At 41.6% G+C, this 27307-nt stretch overlaps 2 protein-coding genes across 8 annotated transcripts in view; both read right to left on the bottom strand.

Annotated features, from left to right (window-relative positions):
* On the bottom strand, nt 2838-9089 carry SNRPE (small nuclear ribonucleoprotein polypeptide E). The gene is made up of 5 exons (XM_005690384.3): nt 8955-9089; nt 8175-8201; nt 6659-6721; nt 5671-5749; nt 2838-3057 (listed from the first exon to the last, which is right to left on the bottom strand). The coding sequence occupies exons 1-5, from the start codon at nt 9006-9008 to the stop codon at nt 3002-3004; spliced, it is 279 nt and encodes a 92-aa protein (XP_005690441.1). The 5' UTR covers nt 9009-9089; the 3' UTR covers nt 2838-3001.
* The window catches only part of ZC3H11A (zinc finger CCCH-type containing 11A), a 44252-nt gene continuing 35282 nt past the window's right edge, over nt 18338-27307 (bottom strand). For all 7 annotated transcript variants that reach the window (XM_005690380.3, XM_013970002.2, XM_018060000.1 and 4 more), the window contains 6 exons: nt 24650-25153; nt 23753-23832; nt 21827-22157; nt 21141-21307; nt 20743-20810; nt 18338-20329 (listed from right to left, as the gene is read on the bottom strand). In XM_005690380.3, coding sequence (XP_005690437.2) covers nt 20071-20329; nt 20743-20810; nt 21141-21307; nt 21827-22157; nt 23753-23832; nt 24650-25153 — 1409 coding nt within the window. In that variant the 3' untranslated portion in view covers nt 18338-20070. The remainder of the gene's footprint in view (nt 20330-20742; nt 20811-21140; nt 21308-21826; nt 22158-23752; nt 23833-24649; nt 25154-27307) is intronic.

Here is a 27307-nt window from a genome sequence, read left to right as displayed (position 1 = left end):
CTCTATTAAAAAAGTTGTTTTACCAAGGAAGTGAAGAAACTGAATCCTTTGTGCACTAATTATGAGAAAGTAAAATGGTGAAGATGCTGTGAAAATAGTATGATGGTACCTCAAAAAAAATTGTAAGCATATGCTCAAAAGAACTGAAAGTGGAGTCTCAAGATGCACAGCAGCCTAAGTAAAAAAGCGGAAGCAACCCAAATGCCCACTGACAGTTAAACGTATAAACAAAATAAGGTATACATACAGGCAATAGTATTCATCCTTGGAAAGGAAGGAAATCCTGACACATTCTCTTTATATGAGGTGCCTAATCAAACTCAGAAACAGAAAGAATGATGGTCACCAGGGGCTCAGGGGAGGGAGGGGTGACAAGTTCTTGTTTAATGGGTCTAGTTTGATTTTTGTAAGATTAAAAAAAAGTTCCAAATATTGGCTGTGTAACAATGTGAATATAGTTAACGTTACTGAGCTGTACACTTTAAAATGGTTAAGATAGCAAATATTATATGTGTATATTTTACCAAAATTAACAATTTTAATTAAAAGAAATTTTAAAGTAAAAACACCAAAATGAGAAACCAAGCTATACATATTAAAAAAGAGCTCAGAAGGCATCCAACTCCTAACCGTGGTTTTTCATGAACACTGATGGGGAAAGGGGGGATTTGTTCTCTGCTCTACATCTTTCTGTGTAGTTTCAAGTTTTAAAAATTTCACTGGATATGTTTTTTTCCTATGTGGTTATGATTAGTTCTAGTAGGAATAATAAATTATGGAATAATTAATAAGGAAAAAGATCCTGGGTCAACCAATTAACAGGAGATGGTGCTATTAGGCTTTCCCCCAGGAAATGCCTGTTGCATTTCCTGGGCAGTAATGCCTTGGTCCAAATTAGAGAGCCACTCTCTAATCCTGAAACTGACAAATGTGACTCAAGAACAGCTAGTGCCTGCATACACAGAATTCCAGTGTTTTCCAACTATTCTGACCCTTCTTTCCCCCTGCTTACTACTAACAGAACACCAGGCCCGAATCAGCACCTACTGTCTCAGAGGCTATTCTCCTCCCATCCTTCACTTAAACAATATTATGAGAGTTACTGAGTGGTTAGCAACACCCCTTCAGAAACCAACCATTCCAGAAAAATAACTGCTCAAATACCAAGAGCTGCCAAGAGCAGATTCCCGGCAGCACATACTAATAACCTTAATGAAGCAGAGAGCAATGCCTTCTATAATATAAATTCTGGTTGGAAGAAAAGATCTACAGACTGTGGAAAAGTACAACTTAAAAAGCAAACACCATAGGTTCCAGTACAGCAGGAAAGCAAGCAGGGATTTCTAAATACAGAGCTCAATTTTAAGAGTTCACTGTACCTTTATTTCTCACTATCATCATTTGCTCTGTCAAAAATAGACACTTGCATGTCTTGAGCCATTCAGGATAAGCCACAGCAGGAACAGCTTTGCTTACATAGGGTGGGCAGGTCAGAAAGGCAGCATGGGGAAAAGAAAAAGCAGCCAGCAGGTTTTCTTAGGGATTATATTGCTCCAGCTTTTATCCTTCTTCTCAGCTATTTTGGTGCCAAGAAAGCTGCAGGGAGGTCTTTGCTCTGCTCTCAAAAAGCTTTTCACCAGAAAGGCTGAGGCAGTCTCAGGGCTGCAACGCCCTCTGCCGCTTGAGGTTTCCTTTGCCTGCTACAGCAGGTTCAATAGAATTTCCAACTTAAGATATGTTAAAAGAGCGAAACCAGCCCTTTACTCAGAAAACATGACCAAAAAGGCACAACTTTAAATAGAGTGGGACAGCTAAAATGCCAAGGTCTAAGTTGGACTGATTTCTACACTCACCTACCAATCTTCTCTACCTCACAAAGTGATTCTTTTACTCAGTTTAAAGAAAAGTTCTATATCACCCTCACAGGCATTTGGAAAAATAAGAACTGGACTTTTTGGTTTTTCCTCAGCTACCCTTAGTAACACTGCCCATTATCAGAATTTAAGGCAGGTCTTATTCATCTTTCAAGATTCAACTTAAATAATACTTAGTACCTGGTGTAAGTAATACTTAGTACCTGGTATTGAGGCTATGTTTGTGCGTCTGTTTCACTGTATGTATTCAACTAATAGCAGATGCTCAATAACCATTTAATAGAAGAATTCTAATCAAACAACCCTGATATATTGGGGGAAGCAAGAACTAACGACATAATTAGGAAACAAGCAATTACTGGGGGAGGAACCAAAATCCTTGGAGATAAGAGTATGAGAGGTGTTTCTTCAATTAACATTCTATTATTCTGCCTAACAGCAGTTAACCAGTATTTCCTGTGGGTCTTTTTCAGATTACCAATCTCACAAAGTCTCCCTCTGGTTAACTCTTAACAGAACCCCTTTTTAATTAAAACCTTCATTCTCTGTCTATATCCAAATATTCCTCACATTCTGATCTTAGTGATAAAAGAATACACAAAGACCTCACACAGTAACTCTAACAGAGTGCTAAGCAGATACTGAGCCCTTATAATGTTCTCAACATAATGCGGCTAGAAGCCCTGGTGTCCCAGCTTCCAGAATTAGAACTGATGATGAAAACATATATTAGCACCATAATCTTTACTTTTGTGAACGCTCCCTTGCTACACCACCCAGTATCAGAAGTCACATCAGGTAGAATTCCTTGTCTTTGCCTTAAGGATCTACAAATCCCAGTTCTGTGAAAAACAAATGTTCAGGGCAAGTGCCATCCCTCCGAAAACTTTAAAATAAACACTAACAACTAACAGCAACATTATGTAAAAACTCTGTAACTGGACAGAAAAAATAAGGTAAATATTTTGATACAAACAGTCCCACAGCATTTATTGTCATCTGGTAATAACATAAGGGTGAGCAGAACAATATGAATACACATTTTAGAACTACATCTCTAACAAAGGACACCTAAAAAACCCAATTGTTTGGTATCGCCAAACAATTTCTCACTTCATCTGTCACTTCTAGTTGGAGACACTTTGGAGCAGAGTAATGTTATCTCCTTTTAGCATGATCCGACCTGCAACACAAAATTAAAAAAGAAAAAAAAAAAAGAAGCAGCCATTAATAGTCACTCAGAAAACTGTAACTTTTAGCTTCAGAATTTTAGATCGTTCTTGAGTGATTCTAAAAATGCTTTCTCGTCTGTGAAATTATGTGACATTTTCCAATGTTGAAAGGCTGTGCCTATCAGAACAAATTCACTTTTCCAACAATAACCTAATGAAGGCAGAGAAATGTTATTTTATGAAAAGTACAGTTTCTGTAGACTAAGTCAACTGTCCCAACATTTCCTCAAGCTGATGTTACAGAAGCTGAGAAATGAGTTTTTTAGGAACTGCAGCATACTATATGGAGAAGGCAATGGCAACCCACACCATTACTCTTGCCTGGAATATCCCATGGATGGAGGAGCCTGGTGGGCTGCAGTCCATGGGGTCTCGAAGAGTCGACACGACTGAGCGACTTCACTTTCACTTTTCACTTTCATGGAGAGGCAATGGCAACCCACTCCAGTGTTCTTGCCTGGAGAATCCCAGGGTCAGCGGAGCCTGGTGGGCTGCCGTCTATGGGGTTGCACAGGGTTGGACACAACTGAAGCGACTTAGCAGCAGCATACTATAACCTCATCTTAAGAGTTCTTAATAAGGATTTCATCCTGTGATATACAAACTTGTTTAAGTTTTACCTAACACTGTCTAAATCTGTTTGAGCAAAGGATACTCTTCCTGAGAAATATCTATAAATATCTGCAAGAACACTGGTGTTCAAAAGGACAGTTTGAGAAATGTTAATCAACACCATCAGCAATTCCACAAGAAGTAATATTAACCTGTTTTACAGAGTTGATATTACCATGAGCAATCAATACTTTGCAAATAATTTATAAACAATGTCAGGAAGGTGAGCTTGCACTTCCTGATAAGACACGTTTATATCAGAAAAATCCAGGCTTTCAAAAAGCCTAGGCAGGAAGAAGCTAAGCAAAACATTATACCACTCTCAGAATCTACTTTGCACACAGCTAGGATAAAGCTCAAGAGAATCCTCAGGGACTGGAAAAAAGAGGCACTTGAAAACTACCACTTTTAAAAATACTAGTGAGCTGTCAATTGGGGCATTAAACGGTTAAAGACAAAATGCCTAAATAAACCTCAACTTAATGGAATTTTAACAGAAATTATTTAAGCCTTGAGGAAGCCATAAATCCTAAAGAACATGGGTCAAGAAACTGACTTCACTATCCAAATATTTTAAAATCTCTACTATGTGGCATGCACTAAGTATATTAGGGAGCGAAACAGAGAGGACTCAGGCACTAGTGGAGCATGCGGTCCAGTGGCAGACACTAACAATCCCCGAAATGCATGTTTTACTACGAATTCAGCACAGCATACCCTCCCTCCATCCCCACCCCAAGCAAAACAAAACCTAACCCGGGCAGGAAGTGGCATCTGACCTGAGTCCCAAAGACACAGGGGATAGCACACACACAAATTTATGATGAGACAAACGTGCAGATTCCAAGAACCGAAAAAAGTGTGGATGATCCTCAGAAAATGAAGTACAGACTGATACAAAATGAGCAGAGGGAGGTAAAGCCAGATCATGAAGACTTTGACGGATATATTAAAGATTTTCTTATCCTATGAGTGACAGGAAGCCGCCAAAGGATTTCAAGCAGAGAGATAACAAATTCAGGTCAGTGTTTTAAAAAGATGACTGGAGTCTACAGAGCAAATTGGAGTTGCAGAGAAATTTATTAGTAAACTGAACAGAACTGGTCCCATTTGCTATGGCAGTAAACACTAAAATAGCTCTAAATAGTGTGTCAGGCCTTGGAATTGAGTTTGATTCTGATATGCTAATTTTGAGGAGCCTTTGAGATATCCAAGTAGAAACACTGAAGAAGTTGAGAGAGGTCTAGGGCTACAAATCAACATTTGCAAGTCAACATATAAATATATAACTGTTAGTGCAGTCTTGAGTACCTAGGAAAAATAACATTGAGTGACAGGAGGACTGAGAACCAAGACTTAAGCAACTCAAACATTTAATGGCTGGGTTCTAAAGAATGAATATATAGAAGTGAAAAAGGAACAACCAGTAATGAAAAGTGAAAAGCTGACTACAGTATCAGAGAGCCAAATGCTGTTTAGAGCTCAATAAAACGGGGACCATTAGATTTAACACCATTAGCCTTTGGTAACCTTGGTGAGAGCTCTCAACTGGAGAGACAGAAGTAGAAATGGAGTGAGATAAACAATAAGTGGCAAAAGATGATTAAGAATATACTGCTGCTGCTGTTGCTAAGTCACTTCAGTCATGTCCGACTCTATGTGACCCCATAGTCAGCCTCCCACCAGGCTCCCCCGTCCCTGGGATTCTCCAGGCAAAAACACTGGAGTGGGTTGCCATTTCCTTCTCCAATGCATGTAAGTGAAAAGTGAAACGGAAGTCACTCAGTCGTGTCCGACTCTGTGCGACCCCACAGATGGCAGCCCACCAGGCTACTCTCCCAAATAATTTCTCAAATACAAACTAAATTTAAACATGAAATAAGTCGCAATTCATTCAATTCTGCAAGTGAATAAAAATATCTGTAATTCTTCAAGGCCATCTATATTCTTACCCAGTTGTTTTCTTGACTTTGTTTTAGAATGAATCTCTTCTGCATCATCTAATACGAGGTTCATATACTCATCAAAACCCTAGAAAAGTAAGTCAATTGAGTGTCATCTTCATGTAAAATCATTTCCAAACCGTTCTAATATGGCAATATATAAAAACATCAAGTTCAGAAATTCATCTCTCCACTGATCTTCCAGCTGAAACACCACATCTCAAGCCTCTTCTTCTTATTTTTTTTGGGAGGGGGAGTGCCCCACACAGCTTGCAGGATCTTAGTTCCCCAACCAGGAACTGAACCCAGGCCACAGTACTGAAAGCCTGGAACCGTAACTACTTTGCCACTAGGAAACTCCCCAAGTCTCTTTTTAAATAACAACGAAAGAGGGAATGTACTTCAGATTACTTCTGGAACTTTGGGGACTTTAGACTTCATTAACTATGCCAAAAAGTCATCATCCACATCTTTTATAACCTACTCAGTTTTCCCATGTTCCCACAAAGACACTATCATTACCAACCACCAAGCTTGTTTTTTCAACTAACAAACACGGGAAGGGGAAATTACTGATGGAATCTACTACACTGTCTAAAAGAAATACCAGACTCTTAGTATAACACTTCCACCCATATTTTCTTTCTTTATAACATTATTTAAGTTACTGTGCTACCTTGGACATCTTATTTAACTACCCCACCCAGTTCTATTCAGGTATTACTAACCAAGAATTCTCATCTTTCTCCCTTTTCATTTCTTATGACTCCTCCTTTAAAGACTAATACTGTTTAGTTATCTAATAAAATTAATTTTCACTCTCTTTTGTGAATTACCTAATCCCTATTAAGTAGAACAATGAGACAAGGACAGTGAGTCCTGAAGGACTTTCCGTGGGTTGGGTCTTTGATTTTTTTGTATATTGCTCTGCTGGCCATCTTTTAGGAAATTTTTTCTTTGAACAAAATGCTCTGATGTAAAATATCTGGGTACTTACAATGATACAGCCCTCTATCCGCATATTCACTTGCTCATAAAGCCACACCTGAATCCGCGATCTCTGAAATAATCAGAAAAACAGAAATGTTAAGAACTAAGTAAACAAAGTAAACACTTTGGTCAAACAACAGACAAATATGGCTCCTAAAAAACTCTGACAAATAAAAGCCAAGACAAGTTACTTACCAGGAAACATTCTCACTTAATAAATGTTACACTGTAACTAATAATAATATTCCTGTGTTTTTGAGACTCAATCATATTTCTGTTGCTTATAGTCTCTATATATTTAGAGTGAAAATTTGTGACAAGATAGCAAAAAGGGCTTCTTTCTTATCTACCAGAGCAAACTCCAGCTGCAAGAGTCTTCTCTAGCATCTGTTTTCCACGTCTCACACCTAATAACCGGGAATGCGTAAGTCGTGTCCAACTCTTTGCAATCCCATGGGCTGTAGCCGGCCTCCTCTACCCAAGGGATGGATTCTCCAGGCAAGAATACTGGAGTGCGTTGCCATGCCCTCCTCCGGGGGATCATCCTGACCTAGGGATGGAACCCGAGTCTCTTCTCATCTCCTGTACTGGCCGGCAGGTTCTTTACTACTAGTGCCACCTGGGAAGCCCTAAAAACCAGGAGTGAGACCCTCAATTCCTGTGTTTAAAAATTACAACAGCTTGAAATTAATGCTTTTCTATTAAGTCGTCACATACTAAAATCAGAACCACAGGAAACACATTTTCTTTCAGGGATAAATACTCTGCTCTGCCAAGTCAAATTTTGAGTTGATAAAAATTCCTCCCAAGGAAAGGGAGTAAAAGGGTTCACTAAATCCTCTGAACCTATCCCTCCAATCTTCCTCTTCCAGTGTCTTTTCTATCAATAAGTGTGTCTCCACCTCCCAAAGTGCTTAACACACCACCTTATGACCTAGTAAAAGCTGACTGAAATTTTCTTCCAGTGTCTCATCCTGAGGTGCCATGGAAAGGGTCCAATGTTCTTGCCATAATCCCAAGGAAAGTACCAATACCCAAGTGCCACTATCGTATCAGCCAGTAATTACTTTTCGAAATTATTAATTTTGGTCTTGCAAAGTAGTAACGACACAGTTCTTTGCATGCTTGGAGTCGGCATAGCTGTGTTAGGGGCTCAGTCATGACCAACTCTTTGAGACCCCATGGACTGTAGCTCTCCAGGCTCTTCTATCCATGGAATTCTCCAGGTAAGGATGCTGGAGTGGGTTGCCATTCCCTTCTCCAGAGGATCTTCCCCACCCAGGAATCCAAGCTGGGTCTCCTGCACTGCAGGAAGATTCTTTCCCGTCTGAGCCACCAGGGAAGCCCATGGCATGGCTACATACCATTTTGTCACATTAGAGCTTTCCTGGCACTCCCTCTCCTCAAATGCCCTCCCAATCTCCAGTTTCATTTTTCAACTCTAGAACAATGATCAGACAGTATGATACAAACAGCCAAATAAATTCACCTTTAACTTGAAAACAAAACAGAGAACAACTTACATTTTGCAAGTATCTGAAGATGAGATTCTGCAGCAAGAGTTAAGGGAAAAAAAACACCACACACACACACACACACACACACACACACACACACACACACGCCAAGCATAGACTCTGCTTCCTGGAACTCGTTAAATCTACCCGCATCTCATTTCTCTGAACGCGAACTCTGTGCCTAGGCAAAGAAAGTGCCCAACTAGGTACCCACTGTTGCTGTTCAGTCGCTAGGTCCTGTCCCACTCTTGTGACCCCATGGACTGTAGCCCCCCAGGTTCCTCTGTCCATGGGGCTTTCCAGGTAAGAAGTCTGGGGTGGGCTGCCATTTCCTTCTCCATGGGATCTTCTTCACTCTGGGATCAAAACCCCATCCCCCGTATCGGCAGACGGATTCTGAGCCACCTGGCAAGTCCAAACACCCATCAGGACATCACTAAATACTGGAAAGGAATAGCTCCCCACTCTCATCTTCCTGGAGTTTCTTCCGCGCCGAGGTCTCCCTCCCGGTGGAAAGCGGTAACACCCGCTTTCAGTCAGTATATAATTAAAGTCGCCTTCCCCGCTCACCCCACCACTACCGCATTCTCCAGCGCAGGGTCCGCCCGAGCCCACCTCCCGCCCATAACTGGTTCTTCAACTCCCCGCGCTTTCTCCTAGCCTCGGCCGCCCCAGGGGCTCATGGGATGAGCGGCCGCACTCCGCTCCCTCGGGCCTACTCCGTCTCCTCCTCGCCCCTCATTTCCCGGCCCAAAGCTGCTAATGCTCACGCATCGAGCAGGATACGATGGGCTGCACCATCACCTTCTGCACCTTCTGGCCCTGGCCCCGGTACGCCATGCTGGAAGCTCACAAGCACCACACTGCTCCACACTCTCTCAGAAAGCAACTTCCGGAACACCGAGCCGGAAGCGGAAGTGCGCCGTGCTCAGGCGGCGACGTGGGCGGTTCCTGGAAAATACCTCTCTAGCCACACGAGTCGGTTATTTCGGTGCTCCAGAGCGTCCCGGGGAAGCCGCACGGCAGCGACTCCCTTTCGGAAAGCGAGTTGTTCCTGCAGCGCCACCTGGAGGGAGGCTGGAAGGGGAGCGCGGCTTCGGTTGTGCGGCGGCCGCGGCTGCCCATCGCGACTTCGCTTTGGAGTTGGTTTTACGAGCCGGATCGTTCCCCTGCGTAGCTCCTCTGAAATGGTGTGGTTCAGTGGTTTTTCTAAGGCCTGCTTCCCTGGGATTTAGGCTTGACAGCCGCGTCGTGGTGGACAGGGTAGGGCCGCAAGAAGCCCAAACTCAGGGCTCCCGCAGCTGACACTTTGGGCTACAGACGATACGATTTCAAAGCCGGGTGCTGTGGTTACTCCAGTAACTGATTCAACTCTCATCAGCTTTTTGGAGAGCTATTTGTTAGGTGGCAGCGGAGGATCAATGTTGAATGAAAACCCTAAAACCTGATTTCTAGGCTCAAATCCTGCACTCTTATAGTGTGTGACCAAGAATGTTACTCACCCTTGCCCTGTCTTGGCTTAGTTATTAACAAAATGGAGATAAAAATGTTCCTTCCTCATGGGGTTAAAGATCCAATGAAGAAGTAGTGTACGTGTGTACACATCAAGGTCTCAGCCTTCCAGCATATCGTTTCCTGGGTAACACAGCTGAAGGGGAGGGGTCGGACTTGGTTAGACTATATTCTGGGTTGTGGGCTGACAGAAATTTCCTTTAATTGGAATACCCATTTTATAGATGAGGAAACTGAAACTCAGAGTCGAAGGGACTCGTCCAAGGGGACACCGCTTAGATTAGACACCACTTGAGCGACTTCGCTTTGACTTTTCACTTTCATGCATTGGAGAAGGAAATGGCAACCCACTCCAGTATTCTTGCCTGGAGAATCCCAGGGACGGGGGAGCCTGGTGGGCTGCCGTCTTTGGGGTTGCACAGAATCAGACACTACTGAAGCCACTTAGCAGCAGCAGACACACTTCCGCAAGTAGCAGAATCGTAACTTGTTTAACTGAGATTCTTACCAAACCAAACTTGGGTCTGCTCCGAGGAGGAGCAGTAAAGCCAAGCTGTTGACACTGGTTCGTGGTGAAGGACAGCCAGGGGAACAGGCAGCTCACCGTCAAAAGACCCAAACACCTGCGTGTCTTTTAGGAGAGGATTTTTAAAGACAAAGTAAGGGAGAAGGTTGAGGATACATGATCAGCTTATGCACAGTTCTCTCACTGGGTGGTTAGGTAACCAGCTGAGGTCACAGGGGTCAGTATTAAAGATCCTCAGGCCCCAGGCAGTCTGAAGGCTATGTGTTCATGGTCACGAGGTAGTTCACTTTTTCTCCCTGGTTTTAGTACCTGCAAAACAACTCAAAGATATGGCTCAGGATATTATCTGTAGCCCTTGATTCTGTTTCATGGCTAAACTCATTATTTTGTCTTGTTTGACTGTTTTCCTTTGTTTCTGCATTTTCTCACTTCTCTAATTAAATTTACTCTTAGAAACTCAGGGAAGGCCTAGGAGGTTAAAGCTTTTCTATAAATAAGAGGAAAGGGAAACAAAGGGGTCTGTCACCTGGAAGGCACCACAGAGTCCTGGCTCAGTTTTAAGATCTTCTGTTTAAAGAGGATAATATTAATAACAACCTCATAAAAATGTGAGATCAAAGGACATGAAAGTAATTTTTTAAAAGGACCTAGAAAACACATGGAAAAGTTGAGATTTGCTGAATTTGAAGACAGTGTGAATAGAACACACCAGTATACCTGTCTGATCTCAGATGCAGAAATGCTTAGCTACTTTTTTTTTTTTAGCTACTTGTTTTTACATTTTCCTATTTCTGAAGGCACGATTCCTAACTTTTAAGGACTGATCTTTACAACCAGTCAATTGACTCATATAACTCATGAGAAGAGATTTACTTTTCCTTAATGATTTTGCCATTTTCCATTTAAATCTTTGATCCATCTAGAATTTATACCAGTATATCTTAGAACTGATACAACTTTAAAGTTTCTAGGTGGCTATCCACTTGTCCATCACTATTACAAAAAAATAAAATAACCCTTTGTTCTTCATTTAATTTTAAATGCCACATTTATAGTATATCAAGTGTGTGTGTGTAGGTATGTGTTTTTACGTATAGAATTTATATTTTGTTCAGTTGGTCTTAGTATTTATTTAGACTAGTATCTCTGTTATTTTTATTTGGCAGGACAAAAAGTTCATAGAATTTTCATAGTTATTTTTGTTTTTCCTTAAATCTTTAGAATGCTGCTGCTGCTGCTAAGTCGCTTCAGTCGTGTCCGACTCTGTGCGACCCCAGAGACGGCAGCCCACCAGGCTCCCCCGTCCCTGGGATTCTCCAGGCAAGAACACTGGAGTGGGTTGCTATTTCCTTCTCCAGTGCATGAAAGTGAAACGTGAAAGTGAAGACGCTCAGTCGTGTCTGACTCCTAGTGACCCCGTGGACTGCAGCCTACCAGGCTCCTCCATCCACGGGATTTTCCAGGCAAGAGTACTGGAGCGGGGTGCCGTTGCCTTCTCCGATAGCCACCGTGTACTTAGATTTAAAAAAATTAATTCTAAGTTGTTCTAGGTTTAATGTAATCACAGTAAAAATACCAACAGGACTTTTAAAAATTAGGAAAGTTAAGTAAGTCCTGTTGGTATTTTTACTGTGATTACATTAAACCTAGAACAACTTAGAATTAATTTTTTTAAATCTAAGTACACGGTGGCTACTGTTCAAATTTTGATTCTTTGAGAAATTTTTAGTTTTGTTTCTCTGGAATCTGCCTGCAATGCAGGAGATTCACATGCAATCCCTGGGTGGGGAAGATTCCCTGGAGGAGGGAATGGCAACCCACTCCAGTATTCTTGCCTGGAAAATCCCACAGACAGAGGCACCAGCGGGCTAGTCCCTGGGGCCGCAGAGAGCTGGGTATGACTGAGTACACAGGCATTAGTTTTCTTTAGTTTTAATTTCTTTGTGGTTCATCTAGTTTAATCATAGACAGTTCATCTCTCTTGTTCTGAAAATTTGTATTTTACTCATTTGTATGCTCTAGTTGGTTTTGAAGAGAGAAGTAATACATTCAATTATATAAAAATCATATAGTTTTCCATGAATAAAAACCCATCAAAATAAGCAAAATGAGAAGATCTGGGAAAAGTATGTTTATACTACATCAAACAAATGGGTAATTTTACTAATACATAAAAAAAATTACTGTGTAAGAAACATTACAAAGCTTAATGGCTTACAACAGCCTTTATTATTTTTTTTTTAATTTGTGACCTTAGTGGGTCAAGCGTTTGGAGAGGGCTCAGCTGGGTGACTTTTCTGCTTCGGAAGGTGCATCTAAGGCTGGCATGTGTATTTGGAAGGCTGGCCCCACCTGAATCAGCCTCCGTGTCTGTGTGGCCTCAGTGCCTCACCACATGACCTCTCTGGCCATGAGGTGTGCTTTATTACGTGGGGGCTCAAGGCTCTAAGAAGCCAAGACTGAAGCTAACGGTGCCCTGAAAGGCCAGGTCGAGAGCTAGTATAATGTTCACCCCCCAGGCCAGACTCAAGGGCTGGAAAAACAGAGTCCATCTCTCTCTCTCTCTTTTTTGGCTGTGCCAGTCTTAGCTGTGGCATGCAGGATCTAGTTCCCTGACCAGGGATTGAACCCAGGCCCCCTGCATTGGCAGCTGGGAGTCTTGGCCACTGGACCACCAGGGAAGTCCCTAAAGCCCACTTTAAAGAAGTGCGTTAAAGAATTTGCAGACATTTCTAATCTGACACAAAGACCCCAAATAAAAATTGGCAATTTTAGCAAAGGAAATACAAATTTCTTCAAACATATGAAAACAGGTTCAACTTCACTCATTATAAAAGAAATGCCAACTAAACTACCAAGAAGTCGTTTTCCCGGACTAGGCTGGCAAAGATAAAAAAGTGGTGGTAATATAAATTATTAAGCTCCACCTCTAGATATTTAATCATACAAATAAATTTACATATGTGATATAATCATTGCAGCATTGTTTAAAATACCAAGATGGGAAACAACCTAAATGTCTATCAATAGGAATTAGCTCAATTATTGCATGTTCATAGAGTGTAATACTATTTTGCAATTATAGTAAAAATTGAAGATCTTTGTGTCCTCATATGAAAAGGTATCTAATATACAGTAAGATAAAAAGTAAGCTATGATGTATCTGAGGTTTACTTCAAAATAATTTAGCAGAGCCAGCAAAGCTGGATCTCAGATGGGGCAAGCCTAAGGAGCAAAATGTAAGTCATCACGCTTGCCTGAGCAAGTACAGCTCTGAGAGTGAGTGCTCCCTTAAATTATGCCCACTTTGCTCACCCGACTCTAGCCCTACTCCTGGGGGCCAGAACTCTAGCCCTATCCTGGGGGTGGATAGCTGGTATGGGTATAGGTGAAACAGGATTTGTCATCAATTTGTAATTCAGAATTTAAGACTGTTCATGATATAATAAAAATCGAGGTGATTATGTTTTATATATTAGAGAGAAATATTTTTGCTTATATGAACCTAAAATCTCTCTAGAATACCTGAGAAACAGAACTGGTTTGGGGGAGGCAGGAGCTGGGGCAGGAGCAGGGAGGACTTTGGCTGTTTACCCTTATATACATTTTGAATTTTGAAACTTGTGAATGAATTTATCACTGGTTCAATGAACTTATCAGTGAAAAGTACTATGGCACATTTGTTTCCTTTTGTGTGTCCCAACTAGTTATGATGTTCTTGTAAAATCTGAAGTTCTCAGGTGTCTGCAAATCAACTGGCCCACAGAGACATATTGAAGAATATCCTTTCTCTCAGTTTAAAGTTCTTGCCTCTCAACCAGAAGACTCACAGCTTGCTGAATGAAGCATGGCAAAGAATGCGGTTGGGAAGAGATAGAGGCAGTCTAGCAAAGATCAATAGCCCCTGAAATGGGTCAAGAACTTTTTCATTCATTCAGCAGTATTTATTGGATGCTTTCTATTATGACCTGAAGTGTGGCCCTCAAAATTCATGTATTGAAGCTATACCCAGTACCTCTAGAATGTGACTACTTAGAAAGAGGTCCTTAAAGTGGAAATTCAGGTTTTTGAGGTCATATGGGTGGGCTTCCCTGGTGGCTCAGCTATTAAAGAACTCAGCTACCAGTACAGGAGAGTCAGGAGTTGTGGGTTTGAGCCCTGGATTGAGAAGATCCCCCAGGGAAGGAAATGGTACACCGCTCCAGTATTCTTCCCTGGAAAATTCCATGGACAGATGAGCCATGGGGTTGCAAAGAGTCGGACATGACTGAGTGCATATGCCATGGGTGGGCCCTAATCCAAGGTCACTACTGTCCTTCTACAGAGAGTAGAACAGACACGTGGGACTTCCCTGGTGGCCCAGGGGTTAAGAATCCACCTGCCAATGCAGGGGACTGGGGTCCGATCTCTGGGTTGGGAAGACTCCACATGTCATGGGGCAGCTAAGACCATGCGCCCAACTACTGAAGCCCATGAGCTCTAGAGCCAAACCTCTGCAGCAAGAGAAGCCACGGCAAGAAGCCCTCGTACGACTGGAGAGGCCCCTGCTTGCTGAACCTAGCGAACACCCACACTCAGCAACGAGGACCCAGCACAGCCATAAATAAGCATAGATAAAAGCCACAGACCTGGGCATAGAGGGGAGACCATGCCTCATAACAGGACACGGTGAGAAGGGGGCCATCTGCAGGCCAGAGAGAAAGGCCTCAGGAGAAACCAAACTAGCCAACACCATGATGGAGGATTCTAGCCTGCAGAGCTGTGAGAAAATACCTGTTGTTGAAGCCACCCAGGCTGTGGCGTTCCTTCTCAGAGCCAGACCGGTAGTAGGTGCTGAGAACATATAAGTTAGTAAGCGCCTCTATCTGAAGCAGTGTACATTCTGCTGAGGAAGATGGACAGGCGCTTTCAGAACAACGAAGGGTAAACAAAGTATGTGCCTAGAAGACAGGCATCAGACCCCATTTGGGAGAGGGAGAGCAGGGTGTAGGGAGAGGAAATCCGCAAGTCGTGTAGTATGTAGAGTCAGCAGAAAAACAGACGAGAAAAGAGATGGCATTAGCAGAGGCAGTGAGATTAGTGTACAAGGGGTCAGTGGCCAGTAGTTTTGCACGTGTAGAGCATGAAGGTGAATGATGGAAGAGGCGAGTGCACCAGGGCCTTGCATGCTGTGCTCACGAGCTTGAGTTTAATTTTGGAGGGAAGGGGAAGGCACGTGAGGATTTTATGAGCAGAGTGACTCCAATTCACATTTAAAATACATCCTCTTTTTTTTTTTTTAAATAGCTTATTCTTTGGCCAAGAACAGCTGTCAGCAATCTGAGCAAGAATCAGACTGACTCTGAGACTACCAACGGGATGATCAGAGGTCATTAAAAACAAACATTAGTTGCTCAAAGTTTTGGCTTTGTTTACAGCTCAAATCATCTCCTTTACTAAACTACACAAAACTCCAGATCTAATACCGCAAGGAAACCTCCTCTGGCCAGTCTGGAACTCACGGATTTCTCATCCTCCTCTCTATAGATGTTTTTCTGTGCTCGGTCACTTAGTGGTGCCTGACTCTGCGTCCCTATGGATTGTAGCCTGCCAGGCTCCTCTGTTCATCGAATTTTCCAGGCAAGAATACTGCCATTTCCTACTCCAGGGGATCTTCCTGAGCCAGAAGTTGAACACACACCTTTTGTGTCTCCAGCATTGGCTGGTGGATTCTTCACCACGGCGCCCCCTGGCAGCCATCTATAGACAGCATCATCCGTTTAATACTTTTACCCATTTCATTCCTGCTACTTTTCCCTTAGAAGTATTTCAGAGCTGGGGCTTGCTTCATAAATTCTCTGTCCCTAGCGGCCAGCAGTGTTTAATGACGGGAAGAATTTGTGTTCTAATTTGAGCCTCTTCAAGGGAGGGTAGTCCAAAATACTCCTGTGGCAGTTATGCCAACGTATTTCTTTCACATTTCTTCAGTTTTTCTAAACTTGACTATCTTCCTTGACCTCTCAAACCAAATAAGTGAACTCATTAACAAATAAGCCTACCAAGGAAGGGATCCCTCTATTTAACTTCTCTTCCTCCACCCAATGCCCTATCTCAGTCATTTGTCTATTCAGCAAACTGTTGATTTTTATTTGGCCCTGGCATGCAGAATCTGTTTCCTGACAAGGGATCAAAACCTGGGCCTGCTGCAGTGGAAGCGCGTGGTGAATTCAGGAAGCAAACCCCAGCTTTGAAACACTTTTAAGGAAAAAGTAACAGGAATGAAATGGGTGTAAGTATTAAATGGATGATGCTCTCTATAGATGGTTCCCAGGTGCTGCGTGTAGTTTCAACCTCTGGACCACCAGGCAAGTCCTACAATAATCTTTTACTGGAGTGTTTCTCCATGGAGCATTTTTCCCCCTCTGCCTTCTCAATGTTGGGTGAGTTTACCCTTCATCTTAACAGACCGTTGTCTTCCTATCTGAAGACAAATCAGTCACAGAATCTAGAACAAAAAGCCAGGAACAGGCATTACTGAGTTTTAACCCACTTTTTGCTCATTCCCACTGACTCCAATGCAGCAACACCTTCCCAGTCATATCCAACCAAACTTTACTAATGGGCCCACTTAGTGATGCCTATTTTTAAAAATACATTTTTTTTTTTAAACCTGAAAAGAATGGAGCCACCTTGGGCTTTTGCCTATTGGGGTAAAAACATAAATTCTTAATTGCTGTTATTTGGGGGCCTTTTCATACTCTGACCCTTTTATTGTAAAATGTTAAGAAAATATTAAGTATTTTTGCATTGATGCCTGTAGCTTTATTTCAAAAATTCAATGAGTTTAGATAATTATTAACACAGTCAGATGTATAACCTATGGATACTTCCATATATTTATTCAGCAGCTTTCAAAGATCTGATTTAAGCAAGTTCTTGAAAGGTTCAACAAATCAAACCCAACTGCACATAAAAATATACTTATTGTTATATCTGAAAATACTTGACACTACAGTGGGGATAAAAAGCAGTAATCTTTCAATGCAGTATAGGATTAGTGTCGAAATAGATATGTGAATTCACAGGCACGTAAGAAGTACTCAGTACATCTCAGTACATGTCAGCTAAAGTGGTCTAACATGGCAACTGAAGACCACACAGTTCCTCTTGGTTCTTGACAAAGCAAATATTTTAAAGAATTGCAGAAGTAGTCTGGCAAAATGAAGCCACAATTTTAGAAAAGGATCGTGGAACTTTGATCAGTATGGAGAATAAGCTTTATTTCTGAAACTGTGTCTAAACACTGACCACAGGCTGGCCACGAGGAGCATAAACCATGTTCTGGCCACGAGAGAGGGCCCCTGGGATTGGAGGTCAGGGCCAGAGCTTCGAGGGGCCCTTTACTGACACACACAAAGAAGCTGCCAATTAGTGTGGAATCTCTGGCTATCGCAAAATTGTACGTTTGGACCTTTTCCCTGTTAAAACTGAAAACCATCATCACTCAAAACTGAATATGCGATATTTTGCTGTGACAAGTTGATTCAACTTGTTGGGGACGACTTTTAGAGTATGTGGAAAAATTTACATTGTGTGTGTGCTCAGTCATGTCTCTGCAACCCCACGGACGCTGGCCCAGCAGGCTCCTCTGTCCATTCAATTTTCCAGGCAAAACACTGGAGCAGGTTGCGATTTCCTACTCCATGGGATCTTCCCAACCCAGGCACTGTTTGGCAGGCAGAGTCTTTACCACTGCGCCATCCGGGAAGGCCTATATTCTTTGGTGGTTAACAAACTTATGTGTATTTCCATAACAAAAAACTGGACTTCCCTGAACTAAAAATTTCATATATGCTTTCATGCTTGAAAATTCTAAATTGTTGAAGCCATCTAAGATCTCTTCTAAACCCTCTCTTCTTTAAAAGAATTAATGACATTAGTTGAGTTAGAATAATAATGGGTAAGCATCATTGTCAGAAAAAAATCTTCACATGTGGGGAAGTTTGGCACCAAGTCCTTGTAAAAGGTTTGTAAAGACAAATAGAATCTGTGAAATTGGATCACATACACAAAGGTTCAACAACATTCTAACTGGGCCTCTACTGAGGCAGATCTCAGCCTGAAGTGATGTACGACTACTTAACTCACAACATCAAGACGTTCCTACACCAGTTTTATTTAAAACACAAATAAGTATTTATCTTGCTGTAATGGCAAACTGTTCAAATAATGGTGAACATGAATCACTGACTAACACAAGGCTTTAAATATGAAACAAAAATTTTTTTTAAAAGCAAAAGAATAAAGGTTATATACAAAAGGGACCTGGAATCTACAAGCCGATTCCAAAAACGAAATGAGTACAAAATCTGTGGTGAAACCAGAACATTTCACCCCTGCTTTGGAGAAGGGCTATTAGACAACACTCAGTCAGCTGAAGATGGACTGGTAGGTAAGTATCTATACATAAATTTCAAGTCATTTTTGCTTGTGTAGAATCATCCAGATCTTCCCAAGACTGAATTGGGCAGTCCTGTGGCTTTCTTCCTTTTCATATTCCCAACAAGGCTACACGAGGTTCAACTCTTGATGAGCCGCTTACAACAGCAGTTCCTTAGGAGCCAACACGACAGGTGGGTCAGATTTCCTTTTGAGAAACAAAACTGGCCACCTACAGCAAAGTATCAAAACGGGCACGTCCTTTCCTCTTCCTTTTGATTATGTATGTACAATATGTCTCCTTTCAAGACTATTATCCCCATCGTACTTGTTCCTTCACAAGTCTAAACCTTGAGGTGATATGAAGGAGATGAACATCAAGAAAAGAAAATTCAATTCAGAAACGAAGAGAACCGGAAGGCATACAATACACCCCCAGAGCATCTCGGCGACTCCTGCTACAGCGCAGTTCCGGGTACTCTAGCCCATGGATAAATAACGGCAGCTTGAGTGAGCTCGTCCTTCCCCCTCAGGTGGGTAAAGGGCACCAAATAAATACTGGGCAAGAGGAGTTTGCAAGGAGAATCAGAAATGAAAAACACTAACCAATTTTTATCCCTGTGATAATACACACCAGTAAGGAAGCAAGCACTAAAGAAGAGAAGGGACAACTTTCTTGCTAAAAAATAAATTCCTGTAATCATTACGTCACCATCTCTTTTTAAGAATCCAGGGAATCCCAGAAATAGAAAATTAGTTTCAGAGGACCCCTGAGGCACTTTAAAGCCTTAAAAAATTACAGTAATAATAAATTAGCTATTGCCTTTCAGAGGCTTACAGAGCAGAAGCGTGAAAATCAGGTCCAAAAAGTTATGTCCAAATTACAGGTTTCCTGAGCTGCTCAGCTGTTTCTAAAAGCTTAGTTGAATTCTCCAAATACCTTTAAAAAGACATACAATTTAACACAGACTGAGTGGATATTTTTTTTAGCGGTGGCATGAAATTTGGTCCTTAGTGGTAGCAGCTGTCTTCACCCTTTTCGAACTCAGGTTAACAATAGGTACATTAAGACCATACATAAAAGAAATTATACAATAAAGGGAAAAAAGGTGAAAACTGACAAACACCTCAAGGAGTCACTAAGTTTTCTTCACCCTTTCACTTAGGTCTCCCGCTCAGTCTTTTTGTGGAGAGAGGGGTAAGACAGAACTTTTTTCTCAAAGATGCTGAACAATGGCATCAAACAGACAAAATGATTACCAAGGGATTTAAAAATCTGACCCCAAGGAATCCAGGACTCGTGGATAACTCAGACGTACACTTCTGATTTGGGGCAAATTCTAGACTAAAGAAATCACCGTTTTGGATAAATGTTATAATAGATGAAACTAAGTCCAGTTTTTTGGTGAGTTTCTTTGTTTTGCTTTAAATGTTCTACTACCACCTTCAGCTATCAATCATTTCTGATAGCTCAAGCAGAAGGTCATCTTCATCCTTCCCAGGATCCAGATCAATCTCAGCTTCTAATTTGCCTCCTGAAATCTCCCATATTAGTTTCTCAAAATCATCCTCCATAGAAAGTGGGGGCTTTCCTGTTGAGGCAGAGCTGAGTCGGCGAGTTTTTGTGGCCGTCTGGGATGAGGAAGGGCCAGATACTTCCGGTGGGGGAGGCTCTGAAGAGGACTGGGCTGGAGGCAGTACAAAACTGTAAGAAAAAACCCAAAAGGTTATTAGATAATTGCCCTTTGTCAATGGTTGGCAGGTCGGATCACCTGGTCCCAGGTACACAAAGAATTTTAGTGAAGAGCTGTTTTTGAGAAAACACATAAAGAACTGTTTTACTGATTTGGGATAAACCAGTTTCATCCTTTACAGGAGAATTCAGATAGGTGTTTAAAAACATTTTTTAAATAACACAGGCAAAATACAAACAATAGCATCAAAAGAGAACAGCAACCCTGAATATCAGGGGTTTTTGCAGTTAATTTGAAGTTTAACAGATTTATTTAGATGTAGCTAAATTGTAAATATTTCAAATTATCTAGCAGTGTTATTCTTAGAAAACAAAAATGGTAACAGAGGTCTAAACTGTGGTTAAAAAGAACTGGAAGGCATTACCTGTCTCTAGGTTTTTCTGTCTCAGGCACAGTGACTGATTTGTCCTCAGAGAGAAGTGGGACAATAGCCTACAAAAGTGACAGTAAGGTAACTCAGTGGCAAAGTCAGACTTTTAAATTTGAGCAGATTCACTTTTTTTGAGATCCAAGAATCAGTCCAAGAATCAATAATCCAAAGACAGAATGTACAAATAAGCAAAATATTATAATTAGGCTTTAAAAAAAACCCCAAGGAACCCTGCCTAAGCTGTAAAGATAAAATATAGTAACTACCTAAACATTAAAAAAAATACTTAGGAAGTGACAGAAGATATTACACATAATGAAGAGAGCTGAAAGAGAATCTTCCTCGCTTTCTTATCACACAGACTAACGCACCCGAGCTGATCTGCTTCTTACCACAGCTGCTTTTTTGGATGGGCTTTCCAGCAGGACACTGCTGGAGTTGAGCGGCTTCACAGCTGCAATGACAGCAGGGTGGACCTCCACTGCCTTACGTTTTGGGGCCAATTTGGGTGATGAGACAACTTTAACCACAGATGGCTTCACATTCACTTTCGGTTTAGCTACAAGACAGAAAACATCTGATTAGAAGCTAAAATAATCCCCTTTTTACATGGAGAATAAAATTTGGAGTATCAAAATTCCTTCTCAGCAACAGTAGTATCACAAATAATTTAAAAACCAACCAAACAAGAAAACCAGATTAAAGATGGCCCATCAGCAATATGTGCTACACACAGCCATACACACACACGCGCACGTATTTATCTCATGAAACAATTCATGTCAATGGCTTTCGAATTTGCTGCTCGCTCTTCATTTCCCCAGTGTTTCTCTCCTTTAAAACCAGAGGAAAAATGCACCATGGAAAGCTTTAGATAAAGCTTTATAAAGATCAATTTTAAATTGTAAGAAAGGAACTCATCTAGTCTTTTCGTCTCTTGAAAAACAGAAATATCACTATCCACCTGTGTGACCAGTAAACAAAGGCAAATGAAATTCAACCCAATTATTGCCAGGCAGTCACTGAAACTCAGTAACTTTGAAATTCTAAAAAAAGATGCACTAGTAAAAATACTCACCTTTACTTCGTTTTTCCAAGGGCTGCGTTGCACATTTCACATTCAATATTGAGTCCCCAATCCCTGAGGTTTCTACCTTTGCCTTCTGGGATGACTTTGAAGGAAGCCGCTTAGTCAGGTGCCGTGTGATGCCTAGCATGGTGGTGAGCACTGGTTTCTCAGCTAACTCGGTACTGTAAGAGAGTAAATCTCCTCGAAGGGGTGTCAAAACTGATTTTTCCTTCTGTGAGGTTCCTTTCTCTGGCAGTTTCGGCACATACTTTTCTCTCATTGTCTTACATCTCTTGTCTTGAATTTTAGTGATGCCAACTGTTGTGGTCTCATCTGAAGCCTATGGATAAATTTAAATGACAGAATTAAAAATCCAGTACCTCTAACAATCTGTATGATAATTATATTTATAAGTTAACAGGCTAACATCTAAGTCAAGCAGTTACTAGATATGATCCAGAATACAAGAGCTTTTGCTCTTTATTTTATATTAAACAGAAGTGGAAGTGAAAGTGCTAGTTGCTCAGTCATGTCCTACTCTTCGCGAGCCCATGGACTGCACTGTCCGTGGGACTCTCCAGAAGATCGGAGTGGGTAGTCATCTCCGTCTCCAGGGGTCTTCCCGACCCAGGGACTGCACCCAGGTCTCCCACACTGCAGGTGGATTCTTTACTGTCTCAGCCACCAAGGAAGTCCTCTATTAAATAGAAAACTCAAGGTAAAAGATTGAAGATGTGTGGAACAGTAAAAACCCAAATTCCATAGGCAGACGATTCTGACCGTAAGTCTAATACAAAACGTTTCGTAATCAGACACTTGCACAAAGATTCTGTAAAAAGATGTTCACCATCTTAATTGTGTAAAACAATCTAGTTCAGAAACAGACTATATTTGTGTAACAGGACACTAAATGACCAGTAAAAGCTATCATCTGAAAGAATTATTAATATGGTAAAGTAGACTGCAAAATGATACACAGTAGAGTTCTCAATTATGTTCTAAATATGAGTTAAACATTAAACACATTCACATACATAAATATATAAAGAAAAGGCTTGAGGGTCTTCCCTAGTTGTCCAATGGTTAAGAAGAATCTGCCTTCCATTGTGGTGGACGTGGGTTCAATCCCCGGTTGGGGAAGGAGTCCACGTGCGGGGGTGGGGGGGGTAGGCACCAAGTCTGAGCACCACAGCTGCTGAAACTCCCGAGCCCCGGTGCCCAGGCACCACAGCTGTTGAAGCCCCCGAGCCCTGGGGCCCGCGCACCACAGCTGCTGAAGCCCCCGAGCCCCGGGGCCCAGGCACCACAGCTGCTGAAGCCCCCGAGCCCCGGGGCCCGCGCACCACAGCTGCTAAAGCCCACTCAGTGCAGCGTAAAGCCTGCACGCCAGAATGAAGGCCTGCATGCTACAACTAACACCAGAGGCAGCCAAACAGATGAGTATTTTTCTAATAAAGGAAAAGGCCTGAAAGATATGCATAAAGAAACTAACTGTGGTAACATCTGGATTGCAGAATTAAGGAGTTACTCATTCTTAAAAAAGAAAATCCCTAATTTTACAAATGAGTAGCATTACTCTGAAAGGCAGGGGAAAAACTTACTTTAAAAAATATTAATGGCCAATTAAAAACAGTTTCCAGTATTCTTGCCTGGAAAATCCCATGGATGGAGAAGCCTGGTGGGCTACAGTCTGTGGGGTTGCAGAGTGGGATATGACTGAGCAACTAACACTTTTCAAAAACACCTTAAAAGGGCATTAAATATTGATACACATAAAAGTACAGAAAACTCTGAAGGAAAATTACAAGCACAGTGAAAGACTGTTTACCTGATATATCAGTGAAGTATTAAACAGAAACTTAAAAGAACACTTATTATTCATCTAACCTTTGGCTGCCATGGATAAACCTATAAAATCTATCTAAATAAACCCACCTTTTTAGCTTCTGTTCTAGAAACACTGCTCTGAGAAGCAACATCACTTTCTTCTTGAAGTTTCTTCTCTTCTTTTATACCTAGATTCACATTAAACGCACCATTAATAATTTCATTCATGCTGCAACTTAATAACAGATGAAGTTAAATAAAACTTTTCTTCAAAAAAGTAACGAGGACTTCTCTGGTATCCTCTTAATGAGGCAGTTAAGAATTCGCCTGCCAATGCAGGAGACCCGGGTTCAATCCTGATCTGGGGAAGATCCCACATACCTTGGAACAACTAAGCTCTTATGGTAACTACTGAGCCTGAATGCCACAACCACTGAAGTCTGAGTGCCCTAGAGCCTGTGTTCTGCAACAAGAGAAGCCTCACAGGCAGCAGCACGCACACCACACCTAGCGTAGCCCCTGCTAACTGCAACTAAAGAAAGCTCGCATGCCGCAATGAAGACCCAGCACAGCTAAAAATTAAAAAAAATCAATTAAAAAAAAAAAATTTTTTAAGAATAAAGATAGGCCAGATAAAACTGTAGACAAAATTTTAGTTCTCATACAGATTCAAAATGCACATTAAGATATCAATGCTCTATATAACACTGCTATAAAGAAACAGCTTCACTTTCTGTGTGTCTGTGTTGTGGGGAGAGGGGAGTGGGGTGCTATGTGGTTTGCAGGATCTTACTTCCCCAACCAGGGATGGAACCCGTGTCTCCTTACAGTGGAAGTACAGAGCCCTAACCACTGGACCAGTGTAATTTCTTTTAATCCAGTGGTTTTCAAAGTTATCTGAGTAAAGAAGTAGTTCTCACAGAAATCCTATGAACACTGTGTGGAACACCACCATCTGAAATATCATCTGGGGAAAAGGCGCTACAGATCAAGCTCTTTTGTTACCTGCTTTCTTAGTGATCCGGAGAAGCCGCTTCGCCGCTGGCACGGCCTCAGGCTGAGGCTGGGCGCCGGTGCCGCTCTCAGAGCTCTGCTGCACCCGGAGAGCCTTCTCCAGCTTAATTTCTTCCAGCGTCTTGATATGCACTTCCTGCATAGACTTTGCTCTACCTACAGGTTCCTCTGATTGTCCTCTGCTGGCTACAGTGGGTGGCAAAATCACTGTTTTTTTAATTTCATTGTCAGTCTTTAGCTTGACACAGCTCATGTCCTTTTTGCCCTTTTGTCTCTCTGCTTCCTGCTGCCGGTGCTTCTTTTCAGCCAAGACCTCGGAGAATGTTTTGATTCGGATGGTGGAAGAGGTTCTCGCTCCTGATGTAGAGTCATCAGCTTTTGAAGGTCCTTCTGTCTTGAGTTTAGTTTGCAATTCTCCACGTTTCTGACTGGCTCTTTCCAGAAGAATTTCTTCTAATGTCTTCACATGAATCTCACCAACTTTAGTGACTTTCTCTGTTTTCATGGGGGAAAAACAAACCACTGTATTTGGAGTTCATCTCTTAACAACTTATGATCTCTCTATTCTTGGATCAGGACAGAGTCCAATAAGAGTCACATAATTTAGGCAAGAAATTAAAATGAACAAAAGCACATTAGTTTCAACCTCAATTTTAGAGAGTGGTCCTCAAGGAAAACATGCAGGAGGCAAAAATGACTGATCTGGATTTCTATTCAGAAGTTTATTCTTGAGGATTCTGAAAGCCTTTTACTAGTTGGAGAAGGTTGTCATTATAAATCTTACTAAAAAGAATAAATTAGTTCTTCCATTCATGGATAGATACAAACATCTGCCAGATACTACAATAGAAATATAATGGTAAGCAAAATGCAAACTGCCCACACATATAGTCTGCAGTCTAACAAACGAATAATTAAGCAACAACTAAGTGTGCTAATAATAACAGCTTTGATAAAAGAAGTACAGTTGATCTTTGAACAATGCAGGGATTGGGGTGGGATTATCTGGGCACCGAATCCTGTGCAGTTGAAAACCCCCATATAAAACTTTACAACTGGGCTCTGCATCGATGGTTCTGCATCTGTGGATTCAACCAGCCACCATAGATCGGGTAGTACTGTAGTAAGTACTTAACGGAAAAAAAACCCTGCATATAAGAGGACTCACACCGTTCAAACCCGTGCGGCTGAAGGCAACTATATAATGCTATGTAGAAGTATGCAGCAAGGACATCTGGTGCTGCTGCTGCTGCTAAGTCGCTTCAGTTGTGTCCGACTCTGTGCGACCCCGCAGACAGAAGCCCACCAGGCTCTTCCACCCATGGGACTTCCCAGGCAAGAGTACTGGAGTGGGGTGCCATCGCCTTCTCCGGCAAGAACATCTAGAGTTTGGTTAAGGGAAGCTTTTCGGAGTAAGCGATATTTAAGTGATATTTAAAGAATGAAAAGGAGGTTAAAAACAGGTTAAGACAGAAGAAAAATGAAAAAGGCCCAGAAACTGGCATGCCACTGAAGAGTTATTTTTCAAAATACATTAATCATTCTTTATGTGTTTAAACTAAAAAGCAAATTTCCTATTTGGCAGGGGTTAAAGAAAGAAATAATGAAGTAATGTGAGAAAAATAAGAATATGGAGATCTCACACACACATATTTAATCACTAAGTGACACCTTTTAATGAAACAACAAAAACAAAAAATATCTTTTACAACCTTAAACATACCACGTTCTGTCTCATCTTTTGAATCTTCGAAAATGCTGTCCCTTCTACATGGAACAGTGCCTACTGGTCACACTTCTCCTGCTGCCTAGTTAGAGTGAGCTCAGCTTAGAACCTGACACCCTCCAATCTAGTTTGTTTCTCTGATCACAGTACTGATCACAAAGTACATTAACTGCTTCTATTTCCATGTCATGAAAACAGTGACTATATTTGTTTCAGTATAGAACCTATTACAGGGCAAGCACTCACTCAGTGATATTTCTAAGGTTTTTTTAAATAAAAATTCAAGATGGTAGTCTGATCTCAAAATTATCACTTTAAGAAAGTACATGAACAATGACATAGAGACCCCATTTCCCTACCCTACAAACTTCATCAAAACAACAAAGACATTAAAAGAATAAACCCACAATGGCCATGGAAAACAAGGATGCCAGTGGCAGAACATAAGTCTTGAGAAATCTGAGACAGAAAGATGTCTGAAATTACAGAAACAGAAGAAGAACAGATAAAAGTATAGGAGTGAGATCTGTTCTTTCTCAAAGAGACAAAAAAATCTGCCCAACTAGTATGAAAACGAACAACGGTAGAAGTAAAGGACGATTTACAGAACGGCTGGGTCAGTGCAGCCCTTCTCCTAAGAGCTGCCCTCTAAACAGAGAAGACTCTGTAGGGAAAGGAAGCACAGTACAACGATGTCGGGTGGAAGAGAAGTGAAACAGGGACATTTCGGGCCTTCCCAAATGCCAAGCAAAAAAAGGAGACGTGAGGGAGAAAACGAGAAGCAAAGCCAGGAAACAGTCAGTTGCACTCTGAAAGTAAACCGAGGCTCTCTCATTGCAGCAATTACATGAGCCCTCAGCCTTCCAGCCTATAACCAACGTAAGACACCACTTGGTGTACCCTCTCTCACTGAGACAGAGGTT

This window comes from Capra hircus, chromosome 16, assembly GCF_001704415.2.
Source record: "Capra hircus breed San Clemente chromosome 16, ASM170441v1, whole genome shotgun sequence".
Classification (NCBI taxonomy): Eukaryota; Metazoa; Chordata; class Mammalia; order Artiodactyla; family Bovidae; genus Capra; species Capra hircus.
This window is presented reverse-complemented; position numbering and strand designations above follow the sequence as displayed.

What these genes read in the sequence shown, in the direction of transcription:
- SNRPE (XM_005690384.3), bottom strand. Translation starts at nt 9,008, where the DNA reads ATGGCGTACCGGGGCCAGGGCCAGAAGGTGCAGAAGGTGATGGTGCAG. An exon ending in AGGTGATGGTGCAGCCCATC is followed by an intron (nt 8,202 to 8,954) that starts GTATCCTGCTCG and finishes CTCTTGCTGCAG; the next exon opens with AATCTCATCTTCAGATACTT. An exon ending in GGATAGAGGGCTGTATCATT is followed by an intron (nt 5,750 to 6,658) that starts GTAAGTACCCAG and finishes TTACTTTTCTAG; the next exon opens with GGTTTTGATGAGTATATGAA.